Genomic DNA, 16,042 nt, shown 5'->3' on the forward strand with positions numbered 1-16,042 from the left:
TTCCTCATTTCGTCATTTCCCGTTCCGGTGTGCTTTGTGTTGTGTAACCGTGTTATCCGTCCCGCGGCTTTTGGGTTTAGTTTTGTCAACACGCCGCCCGGCCGCCGCCTGTGTGGTGTTTTCGAACGCAACTATAACCGTCAACATTTGCTACCATGTTCAATGATTTAAAACAAATGGGCTAAGAAAAGAAATACGTCCCGTGGATGTTTTTCCGTGAATTGTTTAATTGAAAGGTTGCCGTTGTGTTTGGAGAATCAAGAAAAGAGCGGGGTATTTGAGATGGGTCGACAATATCACCGGACAGTATGGGGGGTGAGATAATGTCTGAGTCGGAGTGAGTTCCACGTTTTTAACAGCGCTAGTTTTTAGTATTTACACACCATCGTGCAACTGCAAAAATGAACATCACAGACAGCGTTTTACGGAGTTTCCGGGTGGCCAGGACATATCGGGATCGGGGAAATGCCCTAAAGATCAACTGTGTGGATTACAACTCCAATGGAGAAAGTGCCATAGCAAGTAGTGATGGTGACGCCATTGTGTTATATGATTGTCGTGATGGAAAGTAAGCCTAATTACCTTTGCCTATAAGCTATAGAAAACTGTGCTGATGTAAAGAAGACGAAAGTCTTTCTCTGGTCTGCATCCCCTTAACAATTTTATGTATTGAGCTGTACTGTACTGTACCCATTCTGCAATCTGTTAATAACGTTTTCAATCAATCAATGCTGCCATTGTCAATGTGGATGGACAACTGTGTGTGTGTGTGTCCATATGCTACCTATAACCTAGTTGTTTATCAACATTGAAGATAATTGTTGTTTACCATATCTCGATCCTGTTAAATATGAATTGAAATCTAATATAAATTGGGCAAAACCATATAACTATATTCCAAATTCTATAGGCCAGTGGTTCTTAAACCCTTTTCATGTAAAGGAACCCTACATTGATACACATTAGGCAATGGACCCCAATTTGATAATATTTTGTCTCTGGGACCTCCATCTGATCAGAATAGTCACTCTTATATTCTCTCATTGGGCTAACATTTCTAATGAAATTAAACTATTCCACATTTTTCTGGGGACCCCTGGGAACCTCCTCGAGGAACCCTGGGGTGTCCCCAGACCCCTCATTTAAGAACCACTGCTCGAGGCCCTGTGACCTTCCACTGTTTCAATATATAATATAAGTCCATGCCTCTAATTTCAGCAGCATTATTATCCCTGCAGGCCTTAATTGATCTCCTGATTTGGATCATCTGCCTTTCTCTTTCTGTAACAGACCCAAACAGACCTTACACAGCAAGAAGTACGGCGTGGACCTCATCCGCTACACATACGGGGAGGCCAACAAAGCGGTCTGCAGCTCCAACAAAGTAGATGGTATGATGAACTCAGTTCCCACCCTGAGAATATCCCCAACAACAAGGGTTCCCGGGCCTCTTTAGGAGGCAACACCAAGGCCCCAGTCAGCAGCCTCACAGCGTTAAAAAATAGATGAGACTATTTTACTATTACTATTCTATTGATAGTAATGATCACACATCATGCTGAGTGAGGACATAAATAATGTTTCTAATAGTAATAATAATTCCTCTGAGAGACCTGAGGTGAGCTCTTCAGTGACTACTGTAAATGAATCAGAATCAGAAAGGTCTTTATTGCCAAGTATACTTTTCACATACAAGGAATTTGCTTTGGACGTTACTGGTGCGACATTAGCGGACAGACATTTACAGACAAGATAATACAATAAAATGGTGGAGTAAAATGACATATGAGCTTATTAAGCACAATAGCATATTAAGCACAATAGAATAATATATTTATGAAATAAAATATAGGCCAGGGCTGTACAACTGTATAAGAGGTTGAATACAATTGTGTGGGATATAAACTAAATGAAATATAGCTCATATATATATATAAATAATAATAATTCATTACATTTATATAGCGCTTTTCTAGACACTCAAAGTGCTCCCCACAATGTAGGGTGGAAATTGCCTCCTCCACCACCACTGGTAGCACCCAAGCTTGGGCTACGCAGGCTCAATGGCTGCTATACACTGGCACCAGGCACACATCACACTACACAATGGCTGAACGGCTCAGTAGACAGGGATTTATATCAGCCAATTAAGGGGAAGGGATGATTAGGTGACCTTGATGTCAGAGACCTGATTGGGAATTTGGTCAAGAACCTACTCTTTGCGATAGGCGTCCTGGGTTATTTAACGACCGAGATTCAGTAGATAGATATAGTACAATTATAAGTAAAAATTAAATAGGAATAGGAGTAGGCCAGAGCTTTGCAACTGGGCAGAGGTCAATTATACAATTATATACACTAGTTAGAATGAAGTAACAATACAGTGGGCAAGTATATAGTCCAGTAGGGTGTGTTAATAACACAGTGGGGGGTGTCAGTGAGGGTCCCGAGCCTTGTTGATGAGGCTCACTGCAGAGGGGAAGAAACTGTTCTTGTGGCGTGAGGTTTTGGCCCTGATGGACCGCAGCCTCCTGCCAGAGGGGAGTGACTCAAACAGGTTGTGAGTGACCAGGGTGGTAGGGATTGGCCACAATCTTACCTGCACCCTTCAGGGTTCTGGAGGTGTACAGGTCCTGGAGGGATGGCAGATTGCAGCCGATCACCTTCTCAGCAGAGTGGATGACACGCTGCAGCCTGCCTTTGTCCTTGGCCGTGGCTGCAGCATACCATCCTGTGATGGAGGAGGTGAGGCGTTGTGGAAAAAATCTATACAATCAGCAATATATTATATCGATACAGACGGCAAATATCAATATTTAAAATCAATGTTTTTTTTTTTTTTTTTTTTTTTTAACTTGACAATCCCATTTACTGCAATAAAAAATATTGTAATGAGGTAAACAGAGTGAAAACGTTTATCCTATTTATTAAAGGTCCCATGCATTATAAATGTCATTTTTCAGTCTCTAGCATTGTATTATAGTAATAGGAGTTCGTATCAATGTGTTTTAGGGTCTAAATACCATATTGGCGAATTTCTCCGTTTCAGCCCAGCCCCTCTGTGCCTCTAGTAAATCGGGTCATTTTGATTTGAAGTCCCTGAGCACGTCACTGGGCGCTGTGGATAGACACAGTGATGCGATTGGCTCTGTGGTTGGAGCTAATGCCCGCCCCCATTCTACCTAGACTAGACAGCGAGTGCTGCGGTGCCTCGTCTCATCAGCGAGAGCCGAGTGGGAGAGAAAGGAGAGAAGGAGGGAGGGAGAGAGAGGGGCACTTGGGGGGGGGGGGACCTGCCGCACGGAGGTCCGCGCGACACAACACACCTCCGAACGGGAGAGTGATAGAAAGAAAAAAAGTAAGAGAGAGGGAGGGGCTTCTCTCTCTCTCTCTCTCTCTCTCTCTCTCTCTCTCTCTCTCTCTCTCTCTCTCTCTCTCTCTCTCTCATGGTATAAATGATTATTTGTGTAAATAAGGTTATACGCCGACCATTAAGAAAATACATGTTAGTTTAGGAATAAGGGGCAGGTAACTATATAACTATAAGATTTATTCTTCTTCCTGCTCCTTTTGTCCATGGAATGACTATTTATGATTTTTTAATGAAGAAACTATGATTGTATTATTCCATGTGGCAAATAAAAACTCTGAACTGAACTGAACTCTCTCTCTCTTCCCCCCCCCTCCCTCCCTCCCTCTACCAGTGCAGACTGTGGTCTGACTGTCACTCAAAGTGCTTATGGGCGGAGCCAGGCCATAACAGCCTGATTTCCTGAGGCTGAAAAATGATGGTTTCGAGTACTTGATTAGAAATATAAAACAATGAATTTTTTTGAAAAAAAAATTACAAATGTCTTCAATAGACTAACAGGAATTGTGTAAAGTTGCCCAAATAGTGCTAGGAATAGCAGTGCATAGCACCTTTAAAAAAAATTATTAGGGATGTTCTCTGATCTGCTCTGTAACGTTTTGTCTACAATTTTTTTTCTCTTTCTCACAGATACCATTCGGTACCTGTCACTTGATGTCAACAAGTACATCCGCTATTTCCCTGGTCACACTGCAAGGTGAGGACCACGTTGAGAGCACCCTGAATTAAATAGTAGGCTCGAGTGGCCATGTGTTTTTACAGGGGGTTAACCACCTGTAGTGTGGTAGTGAAAGGTTAACCTTCTGTAGTGTGGTAGTGAAAGGTTAACCTTCTGTAGTGAAAGGGTTAACCTGTAGTGTGGTAGTGAAAGGTTAACCTTCTATAGTATTGAAAGGGTTAACCTGTACTGTAGTGTGGTAGTGAAATGTTAACCTATAGTGTGGTATTGAAAGGGTTAACCTGTAGTGTGGTAGCGAAAGGGTTAACCTGTAGTGTGGTAGTGAAAGGTTAAAGGGGAACTCCAACATTTTGGGAAATTAGCTTATTTAACATCTTCCCTGGAGTTAGACAAGAAGATACATACCTTTTTTGTCTCTGTGCGTGCATTTAGCATAAAGGGGGTCAATGTCAGACTTTGCAATCAAAAGTTAGGGGGCTAATAACCCTTGCCATAATTTCAGTGCGCCCCCTAACTTTTGATTGCAAGGTCTGACATTGACCCCCTTTTCAGGAGTTGACCTAGAGCCCACCAAGGTCATGCATATCAAGTTTGGTCAATGTCAGACCTTGCAATACACTGTAAGGCACTGTAAGGCTACGGATCTGCCTCACTTCCAGTGATGAAGCTAAGCTATGCTAACGGAGCGTCTATTCCCAAAGCTAAATGCACGCACAGAGACAAAAAAGGTATGTATCTTCTTGTCTAACTCCAGGGAAGATGTTAAATAAGCTAATTTCCCAAAATGTTGGAGTTCCCCTTTAACCTTCTATAGGGTGGTATTGAAAGGGTTAACCTGTGGTGTGGTGGTGAAAGCGTTAACCCTTCTGTAGTGTGGTAGAGATAATTGTGTTTGGGCATCTGGAACATTTAAAAAAAACTCTGCTGGTTTTTTAGGGCCCCTCGATGCCCCAAAAACGCAATTTTATAAAAAGCCTTGGTGTTGTGAAGGATCAGATTAAACCGAATATGTATATTTATTTATATATATGTATTTAATTGTATTTGTATATCGTTTGATATCCCCTGTATATTCCTTGTACAATATGCATCGAATATCCCTTTAGTCTACTAAACAGCCCATAATAGTTTCATTCTACCATTGGACGAGAACCTGGCGCCAGGTTGCCATACCCCTAGGTCCAAGTTCAATCGTGCCGCCTAACATGTCGTGGCAAGCCCCGGTTCCGCGCAGGAATATGTCGGGCGAAATACGAATGGTACTATTTGTTCATAGCGCATATATATATGGCGCAAGTAAAGTAGAACTTTCTTTTAGTCCAGTTCTTTACCCTCCAACAGAGTGACAGACGCAAAGCCTCCCCACGACGCACGTGTGGTGTAGTAAGGCCTACTTGGCCCCAGAATAGGCATTGAGATATCGTGTAGATTAATAGTTGAATAGTCATAGTTTGGCACTATACCGTCGAGTTGGACGTATTCTATTAAGCTAATAATAGTCTATTTATGTATGGTGCATCGTTCGGTTAGAGTTCTAAAGTTATCAGTACCCCCATCGTTCCTGACGTTATCTGGACGCTTAACCAGGCTGGTCAGACCCCTAGTGGTGATTGCATCCGAGGAGCTCCGGGCCAAGAGCGACTGGACCTGTATATTGGATTACTCTACCCGGACGACGGCGAGCCTTCCACGGCTTGGATTATGCTTTGTGTGCTTTGATTATTCCATGGATAAAGGCCAACACTGCGGAGTGTTGGAACTACCCCCCGGAGAGGACTCCAGGTGAGACGGCGCTCGACACCAGTGAGGTCGCCTCACGTCTCTCCGTTGTGGACCGGCAGCTACCGTCCACAGAGGGTCCAGCTGTATTCGTCTGCGGTCCGAGGTTCTGTGGGCACCGTGTCCAAGACTTTGGATTCTCCCAAGACACCGTCGGCCAGATGGGATACCGCCAGCGGCTTCTCTAACCCCCCCCCCCCTCCTACTGTCTTACAACCAGCGGGACCCCCCCCCCCCCCTTAGTGTATCCAGCTCTAATCATCTAGGTACCATCGCTATCGTTTCCTAAATATTCCAGGTTGTATACTTACTCCCTGCGTAACCAGAGATTGGACATTCAATGTTGATTTACCTACGAATACTCATTTGCCATAAAAGTGCATATTCCATATTTCAAATCATAAATGTAATTAAGTGATCGTTGTATACACCCTTTGCTGTATTAAACCTTCGATTTGGTACATTTGTGTGGATTCGTTTCATCAGGTGGGAAAGTGTTCATCATACTTATATCTTGTACTGGGTGGCCAGAAGTTAAAGTACATGAGGTAGTGGTATTAAATATCATATCTAACAATACAGTCAGGGAATTGTACCCCTCAGTTACACTTGGTGTCACTTTTGATAGTGATAAAAAATTTGACAGACAAATTGAGTCTGTAGTAAAAGGCTCCTTTTTTCAGTTGAGGCTCTTGACAAAGGTAAAGCCCTACCTCTCTTCCAATGACCTGGAGAGGGTTATCCATGCCTTCATATCGTCTAGGCTGGATTATTGTAATGAGCTCTCCCTGCGACGCCTGCTGGTGCAGAACGCTGCTGCACGCCTCTTGACCGACACAAAGAGGCGTGAACACATCAGACCAGTACTGGCTTCCCTGCACTGGCTCCCTGTTCGGTTCAGGATTGATTTTAAAATAGCAATGTTTGTATTCAAGACCTTAAATGGTCTGGCCCCTCAGTACCTAGCTGAACTCCTCCATGTCTGTACCCCAGCTAGAGCACTGAGGTCATCCGCGTGGTCCACCTCACTTGAAATTGCAATGTATTTCCAATGGACACATTTCTAAATCGTCTTGTTTAAAACAAATAAAGCATGAACATTGGCATGGTGTACCTTTCTGTGTGTATTCATCCACAACCTATAGCTCAACATGAAACCATTCGCAATTAATCGTAAAAGTAGCAAAATAACAATGTTTACGTTTTCGTTCACTGAGGAACTACACTTCACTTTGTCAATGGCTGTGACGTGTAATAGACGACAGCACTGAATGACAGGCGTTCTACTGGTAAGTGTAGTTATTTTTTAAGGACAAATTAAACAACCTTATAACAAATTTTATTTCAACCAAAAATGCTTAAACAATAATGTTAGTGATAGAAGGGAAGTCATTTTGTCCAAAAATAGAAAGCTTGCCAATGTTCATGAGGCAGAATTATTACAGTAGCCGATAAAACTTATAATAATTTGGGTCAGCGGTGGCCTGATGGTTAGAGAAGCGGGTTTGTGACCGGAAGGTCTCCGGCTCGATCCCCGGGACCGGCAGGAAAAATCTGCAGCTGAAGTGCCCTTGAGCAAGGCACTTAACCCCCAACTGCTCCAGTGGAGTTGCTCAGTGGCCAATGGTGTCAGACTGTGGTTGTACTGGGCAGCTCCCAGGTATGAATGGAACTCTGTGAATGTGAAGCAGGGCGTAGCTGAAAAAGAGCATCTGTGCTCAGCGAACCTACCCTGGGTAAATAAAGGTTAAACAATAGCCGATAATACATTTTCCCAATGATAAATCCCTATACGGGTGGACCGCGCGGGAAACTAAAGTCACGTCAGACTACACCTCCCTATAGGATTTATAGTGAATCTAACTGGCTTCTTGTGCTCCGTTACACTAACATTCAGTGAATCCACAACATTACACGTTTTACAGACTGATGTTGCTAATTCTGTTCTGTTTTGATCAGAGTTATTGCTCTATCCATGTCACCGGTGGACGATACCTTCATCTCAGGCTCGCTGGATCGGACCATCCGGTTCTGGGATCTGCGCTCTGAAAACTGTCAAGTGAGTCCCATGGAACAGCCTGGGGAAATTACCCTGTCACTGTGCTTCAGTCAGTTAATCTGTCAAAAACTAAAGTGTGTAAATGTCTACTGACCTGGCAGGAGTTGAAGTTCAAAGTTTATGTGTCACATACTAAAGCACTGGTACATTGCAGCGAAATGCTTCCGAGGAGAATATAGCTGCATGCGTAATTGACCGATCCCAAGCTCCACCCTCTTTTCTTGACCCGCCAATCACAACCATTGCTTCCCTCGGTCAAGCTAAGCTTTTTTTCTGGCTTTTTCTTGACCACAACCGTTTCTTTCCTCTGTCAAGTAAGAGAAGGCGGAGCTTAGGATCGGTCAGTTGTAATAGGTGAATCCTCAAGGCCACAGCATGTAGAAATACATACTTGGACTAATAGCCGTACCTAGACATCCCAGAAGCAAAATATCCTCTAAGATACACTGAAGACCGTGAAAAAGGGAAATGTGATAAAAGAAAATTCCTTTAACACCAAGTACACCGGGATGGAGTCAGGATATAAAATGTACATATCAAAGATGTCATAAATATTACCAGGCTACCATGACATAAGTAGCCTCCTATGTGTGTGTGTGTGGGTTTCTTTTTTCAGGGTCTGACTAATCCATTGGGGAAGCCTGTGTGTTCCTTTGATCCCGATGGGCTCATATTTGCTGCTGGGGTGGAATCACAAGAAATTAAGTTGTATGATCTCCGCTCTTATGACAAGGTGAAGGAAAAATACCTTTGTGTGTTTATTTGTGATTGGAAAAAGTATATTTATTTTCTGTCCTAATATGGGTGATCTATTCTCCTCTCCTGTGAATAGGGTCCCTTTGCCTCATTCGAGACCAGGTTCGATCGATGCTGTGACTGGACAGGACTCAAATTCAGTAAAGACGGGAAACAGATTCTCATCACTACCAACGGGGGAGCCATTCGCATTCTCAACGCCTTCAATGGATCAGTGCAGCACACTTTTTGCGTAAGTCCCCTGGACTCGTCGTTGCATGGGTACCTCGCAGAAACCCTGACAAGTTGGTCACATATCTATCTTTATAGTGGATCTAATAAATACTGATGTTTTAAAGGTGCTATAGATAACATTGAGCCACTAGATGTCCCACTATAGAGTGTCAGCATGCATCAACTAGCAGCTCGTTTGTCCAATCAGGTGCATTCCACATGGGGGAAATGAGAAGTAGGGAGGGGATAGATGCATGCAACATATAAATAACATACATTTTTGACCCACCAAAATCTTTTTCAATGATAATTCATAAATCAATCATTTCTTTGCGGGGAAAGCAATACCTTTATTCTGCACTTTTCTAAAAGCTCTGAATGTTTTTTTTTATTTAAATTTGTATGATTAGTCTACATAAAATGTTTATCTATAGCACCTTTAATGTTTTATGTTTTAAGATGTATTTATGTATTCATTTTCTCTCCACCTTTGCTTCTTTAAGGGCTACAATAACAGTAAAGGCATATCATTGGAGGCCTGCTTCACCCCGGACTCAAAGTTCGTCATGATTGGTGAGTTTTAATACATCAAAGCAGCAACCAATGTCCATATATTATTCACTAGTGATGAATAGCTGAATTAGTGCGAGACAGGTTTGGTGGTTTCAACTTGACAACAAAAACGTGAACATAAACCAGCGTTTGAAAGCGCTTTGATTTGATTTCCTCAGTCAGTCACTGATAAGAGGACACTGCGACAGGAAATGAACACAGCTGTTTCCTAGCAACTATAGGGATTGATGTTTTTTCATCTCCGTTTCATTAAGCTGTAATTAATGCAACGCAAGGATTCAGTGTCCTCCAATGACATCACCGAAGGACATATTCAAACTCATTAACTCCCAGTAACTGCCAAAATAAATGAACGTGTGCAAAACTGTTTACAGTTTTTGTGAGATTATGTGCAAAATGTATCTGCGTTGTTGTAAAAAGTGCCCCTTTTTAAGAACACAATATTGTTCTTGTTTTCTTCCCCCTGTGTAATGATCCTTAGGCTCAGAGGACGGGCGAGTGCACGTGTGGAGTACTGAGAGTGGCATGAAGGTAGCTATCCTGGATGGTAAACACACGGGACCCATCAACACGCTACAGTTCAACCCCAGATACATGACGTTTGCCAGTGCCTGCACTAACATGGTGAGTTGGCGCACCAAGGCTCTTTCTGGGGGCCTGCGGGCCAAAACTGTCCCTCTGTCACGTTACTTTTGGCCCCACAAGAGATTCCAGAGGGAGTGGAAATATTCAGTTTGTTCTATTTTGCTTGTATTTTTAGATTTGATGTTGAAATAACGTGCTTATAACAAGGCATATTAGTCTATAACAGAAAACAAATGACAGGGGGTTTCCATACAGATTCAGATTCCTTTATTGTCACGTCATTCAGTATCTTACAGCAAAAAAGAGTGAAATTCAATTTGTTGTGGTTCCTCAACCATAGCAGCATCCAATAAATAAAATAAAAGTAGCGTAGAATAAGAATACATAAGCTGAGGTGGCTTTTTTTTCTTTCTTTTTTTACCCCTACATGTCAAAGTTTGAACTGGTTGAGCATGAAGTGAAAATAAAGAGTCGGTTGAAACGGATGATGTGAATAATCAGGTTATGAGTTTATTTGCGAAGCTGCTTGGTCAGTAGGAGCAATTCGGTTACAGAGTAGCTACACACAGTAGTCTGGCAAGAGAAATGCTGAAGAAGCCTTCAGTTTACACACACATTTATATGCTAGTGTACTGACCTTGAATAATAATAGATTGGATTTAGAGAGAGAAGCGCCTTTCTCAGACTCAAGGACACTTTACATAAAAAGAGAAGCTATATAAAAGACAAGATAAGAATATGATATACATATATAGTACCAACAGGAAAATAAAACAAATAAAAATGAGAAAAGGAAGCAAGGTGCAGTCCATTTGGAAGAAACAGTAACACAAAATAAACTAAACGAAACAGGATCAGTAGCTTAAAAGGAAAGAGTGGGGGGGGGGGGGGGCTACTTGGGAGCAGCGCCGTGTTGCGCCAAGGCAAGTGTGAACAGGTGGGTTTTTAGGTGGGTTTTGAAGAGGTTGATGGTGTCGGAGGCTGAGCCTCGGATGGAAGGGGAGAGGGAGTTCCACAGCCTGGGGGCAGCTACGGAGAAAGCTCGGTCTCCCAGTGTGGAATGCCTGGTGCGGGGGATGGTGAGGAGCTCGGAGTTGGAGGAGCGGAGGCCTAGTGCTGGAGTGTAGGGGTGGAGTAAGTCGGTCAGGTAGGATGTAGCCAACCTGTGCTTGAAGATTTGGGGAGGATGTTAAGTGTATCTGACCCATCCGGTCTGTTGTGTAAAGATTAAAAAATACATGAATATGTCGTTAATGACTTTAATGAAATGGCTCTCGGGGAAAAGGATGTGGTTTGTCAAACTATATTTGGACACAAAGGAAAATAAGAAGGAGCTCTTTGGATTACAGGTGAACATGCTAAATATATATATATATATGTTAGCATGTTCATGTTTATATATATATATATATTTAGCATGTTCACCTGTAATCCAAAGAGCTCCTTCTCATTTTCCTTTAAATATAGTTTGACAAACCACATCCTTTTCCCGAGAGCCATATATATATATATGATGTGTTGTATTAAATTGAATATAACAAAGCTATAGAGCAGGGGTCAGCAACCTTTTTGACATGAAGTGCCAGTTTGAAATATAGTTGTAACTAGTGTGCCTGTGCCATATCAACAATATTCCATGCATCGTAAAAAAAAAAAATCTCATAATCAGGTATTTTTAACACTTTGACGACCGATGGGCTTAGTCTAATTAGTGGCTAGAGGACCAGGGAATATAAACAAACATGTGGGTTTTCTAACAGCTATATCTATACTTTATAGTGTTGCTATCTGTCCATTCTCATTGTCAATTGAGTGCATAAACCGTCCCTTCAGAATGGCTTAAAGGAAGAAAAAAATCCATCTGTAGGTTGTCATTTTATAGCGCCGTGAATATAAGCTTTATCGCAGATTTCGTATAATCTATTTTCTGGAAAGCTAGTTATAGAGCTAAAGGCTACTAACGTTATATTCAACGGCATTTCCGTTGTATATATGCTAATGAAATAACATAAACTGCTTATGATCCGGACTATCCCAGAGCATCTATGGATGAAAGGGGGGCGGCGGGGGACGTCGATCAGTATTATCGATTACCAATACAGTGTCCGTGTAAGTAGCCACATTCACAGATCGATTGCTAGCGTTGCACAGCAAGCTCCGATCCGGCTATAAATTAGGTGATAAATGTCTTACCGTCAGCCCGTGTGATACCCGGCAGCATTTCCCCGTTATCGATCGGCATCTGGTAGATCGATATGTCCATTGGTTGATGATAAATCCCCTTATTCCATGGTGAAATCTCCGCTTCGAAACGTGATACACGGTGCATGCTGTTGGTTTGTGATCAGAGTAATATGATACTCCGTTGGAGGGTAAAAAAATAAAAAATTCCATTCGCCCACAATGATACTGCAGTGGAGCGATGGCGCCCCTAAGAGGATCTGGACGGTATTGCATGTTGCCGATTCCACAGAGGCGGGTAGATCTGCAGAGTCGATCGGGGATCTTGATCCGGTTATTAATATGGAATAAAACAATAACAACTTGCCACGGCTATATACGTGCCTCTGGTCCACAACGCATGGCACCGAAACACGTATATATACGTGGCTGGTCCTTAAAGTTTTTTTTTTTTTTTTATCCACTTTTTCCCCCATTTTCTATATTTTCTCCCATCCCAATTTCGTATCATCCAATTCAACCCTCCCCTGTCACGAACACTGTTTCTTGCCTCCCACAAGCCGGCTGCAATGTGGACTAAGTCATACATAGCACAAGTCCCCTCCGGTACTTGAGGTAACAGCAGTCGCATCTTTTCACCTGCGCAGCTCGATCTCTCAGTGGCGAGGAGTAACGCGTGGGAGGCTCACGCTGCCCCCGACACTTCCTGATTCTACTGCGCAGGCGCACCAACCGACCTGTAGGAGTCGTTGTCCACAACGCCCGATCCCCACCCATCAGTTTCCCACCCCCTAATACGGCCAATGTGTATTAGTATGAACGACCAGCTAAACTGAAAGCAATGTGGAGCGCTGGGCTCGAACAGGCAAGCCCAGCGTCTCCGTCATTCGTGGCGAGCGCCTTGCCCAATACGCCACGTAGCCGCCCGCTGGTCCTTAAAGTGTTAATGATAATTTTTACATTATTACATCATTATTGTTATTATTAACAATATTATTATGATGGTTGTATCAACCCTAAATCTTAGTTGGGGCGGGGGTGCAATGCAGACAAACAGTTTTGCTTTACTGAGCTCCGTTATCTGGGGGCTGTAGTCACTTTAAGCTGCACACCGGAGCATCTTTTAATCCAGCTGTTTGCTGTTCTCTGATATTTTCTGTCATTTCGTTGATGCGTCGCTCGACACTTCAAGCTGACATGGGGATATCTTTTATCCTTGATTTGATTGTCTCTTTGTTTGGCAAGCCTTCAAACAAAACATCTGAGCTACAGAGAAAAGTCTCCTTGATATACTCGCCATCAGTGAATGGCTTTCCACATTTCGCAATGCAATGAGCAATGCGATAGCTTGCTTCAGTTGCGTGGTTTTTAGCAGTCGTGAACACTTTGAGGGTGCTGGCTTGCTTTCCATACCTGGCCACGGCACGTTTAATCGATTCTGCCTTAACTTTTTTGATGCTTCGTCTCAAAATGGCGTTTCACACCTGACGTTCTGCAAACTACATTTTCTAAACATAAAGTACACACAGCACGGTCCTTCTGACACACAAACCCGTAGTCGTCTGTCCACGAGGGCTGGAATGCCCGAATTTCCTTTGCTTTAACTTTCTTAGCGGGGGTTGCCATCATGAAAGACGGCACATACAGAATGCAACCGCAGCACTGTGTGATTACCTGGGAACTGCGCGCGGGCGCGGGAGGCCAGCTGACTGCTGACAGCTGAGCACCATGGGAACAGCTGTATAGCTGTCATAGGGGTGTGCAAAACAGTCGACTTACAAAAAAGAACCTGTAGGAGGATTTCAACAAGATAAATGCGACAACAGTGCAAAATATTTCACTATAATATTTTTTTTATGCTGCCCCCTGTGCCAATGAAAATGCCCCCGCGTGTCTATGCGGGCACGCGTGCCTAGGGTTGCCTACCCCTGCTATAGAGCATCACATCTACAATATCCCCATGTAAAGCAACGTGAATATGCAATAATAATAATAATCACAATAAATAAACTGGCAATGTTTTCCTTGACTGACACCTTTTGCTAATGTTTTCCAGCTTTGATTTCAGTCTGACTATAATTAATCAAAAACATTTAATGAATTAATCATTATATAGTCATATATGGCAACATACTCTGCATTCTCTGTTTTGTATTAATCTAAGCCTGAGTTCTGTCTGCACCTATAGATAGTGTGTGTGTCTGTGTGTTTTCATACCTATGCTTCCTTGAGACACTTTAAAATAGGCTACCATATAATAATCTACCCTATAATAATATTCTACCATATAATAACCTACCCTATAATAATATTCTACCATATAATAATGGCATATCATCTCTGCTGTAGAAAAGCTTCACACTTCATTCCCACTTTGCTTTCATGTGTTTCTACAGGTGTTCTGGCTCCCATGCACAGATGACTTATAGGGGGGATGTGGCTAAAGTCAGTCATCCATGTAAGCGAGCACATCACCAGAGGACAAGCAAACGAGAGAGGGGGAAGTCACCCCTTAAAGGGGAACGATGCCCAGTTTCAGAATTCATACATGTTTATTCCTTTCTGGAATACAAAAATATTCATGAAAATGAGCAACTCTCCCAAATCCGTGCTAAAGCCCTCCACCAACGGGCCCCCTCCATATCCCCTCCCAGCCAACCCTCTCGGCCCCTCAGATCCACCTCAGCCTCCCTTCTCTCCACCCTCAAGTCCAACCTTCGCAACTTTGGGGACAGAGCTCTTCTCCAGGGCAGCTCCCAGGTTCTGGAACTCTCTCCACCTCAAGACATTAGAGACTCAGAGTCCCTCGCAGTTTTCCAACCCCGCCTCAAGACCCATCTGTTCTCCACTGCCTTCTAGCCCCCCATCCCTCATCGTGTGTTATGTTTGTCTCAGTACCCCCCCTACACCCTTAGTGTAAAGTGTCTTTGAGTTCTAGAAAAGTGCTATATATAAATCATGTTTTTTTATTATTATTATTCAAACTCAAAGTTGTGATGTCATCAAGTATAGAGTGATCCAAGGGGATCAATAAAGGAATATCTTATCGTATCTTGGTACTAAATTTAGTATCTAGATTTCTTAGTATTCCAATATTTACTTTTACAAATTTCATGGCCTCAAAAGTCAAACTCATATTTAGCCTTGACACACCGTCAGCCCTTTATAAGAAAGGCTCACACAATTAATTTCAGTGTGAGAAAATGTCTCAATAAATCACTACGGCGACCAGGCCTTACAATCTGGGGTATTTTTGGAGAGATTCATAGATAAGATATTCCTTTATTGATCCCCTTTTGAAAATTCGGGGACTGATGACTCATTATGGTCCACTAATATAGAGGTCTTTCACAGAATGTTTGCTTTTCTATTTGCATGTTGGAAGAGACATGTTTTTTATGCGTAAAACAAGATATTTTAAATAATTTGGTGTCTTATTACTGTATCTTGTAAACAAGCCACAGTAGAACAGTAATAGCATGCTTGTCCAGTGTTTTACCTTCTCTACCACTGCACAGAAATTAGGAGGTTTCATTTGAAAGGAAATTGGAAGAAAGAGAACTACACAAACAAGGCCTCTGTTGTCAAGAGGAGAAACAAAAGCCAGAGCAGAAAGACACTAGTGTTTTTAAGTTTGTTATTTACTGTGAAATCTATATTACATCTACATCAGTACTACAAAGAAATCAATGGGGCGAATTTGCCTACGGCCCTACGCATGACTGCTCATATTATTGTAAACTATTTTAACCAACTTGTTTGTTTTGTTTTTATTCTTTGTATTATGATGTATTTTGTAAGTATTAAAACGTGTTTTACATGGACTCGAGAGCCCCTGTTTTGTACA

The 16,042-nt window shown here is 42.5% G+C and overlaps 1 protein-coding gene across 2 annotated transcripts; it reads left to right on the top strand.

Annotated features, from left to right (window-relative positions):
• The first annotated feature begins 93 nt into the window (after positions 1-93).
• On the top strand, positions 94-15,989 carry LOC311230815 (WD repeat-containing protein 82-like). Of its 2 annotated transcripts, none has more exons than XM_084317196.1 (9): positions 94-568; positions 1,291-1,391; positions 4,001-4,067; positions 7,788-7,887; positions 8,468-8,620; positions 8,720-8,875; positions 9,360-9,429; positions 9,911-10,053; positions 14,592-15,989. In XM_084317196.1, the coding sequence occupies exons 1-9, from the start codon at positions 402-404 to the stop codon at positions 14,622-14,624; spliced, it is 990 nt and encodes a 329-aa protein (XP_084173322.1). In that variant the 5' UTR covers positions 94-401; the 3' UTR covers positions 14,625-15,989. The 2 variants fall into 2 exon arrangements, with proteins under 2 accessions (XP_084173322.1, XP_084173323.1); XM_084317197.1 differs by having other exon boundaries at positions 8,504-8,620.
• The last annotated feature ends 53 nt before the right edge of the window (positions 15,990-16,042 follow it).

Source organism: Notolepis coatsorum, assembly GCF_963971535.1.
Source record: "Notolepis coatsorum genome assembly, chromosome: 6".
NCBI lineage: Eukaryota > Metazoa > Chordata > Actinopteri > Aulopiformes > Paralepididae > Notolepis > Notolepis coatsorum.

Coding starts and splice junctions, on each gene's coding strand:
- LOC311230815 (XM_084317196.1), top strand. CDS start 402: ATGAACATCACAGACAGCGTTTTACGGAGTTTCCGGGTGGCCAGGACA. Junction 569..1,290: donor TATGATTGTCGTGATGGAAA/GTAAGCCTAATT, acceptor TTTCTGTAACAG/ACCCAAACAGACCTTACACA. Junction 4,068..7,787: donor TTCCCTGGTCACACTGCAAG/GTGAGGACCACG, acceptor TGTTTTGATCAG/AGTTATTGCTCTATCCATGT.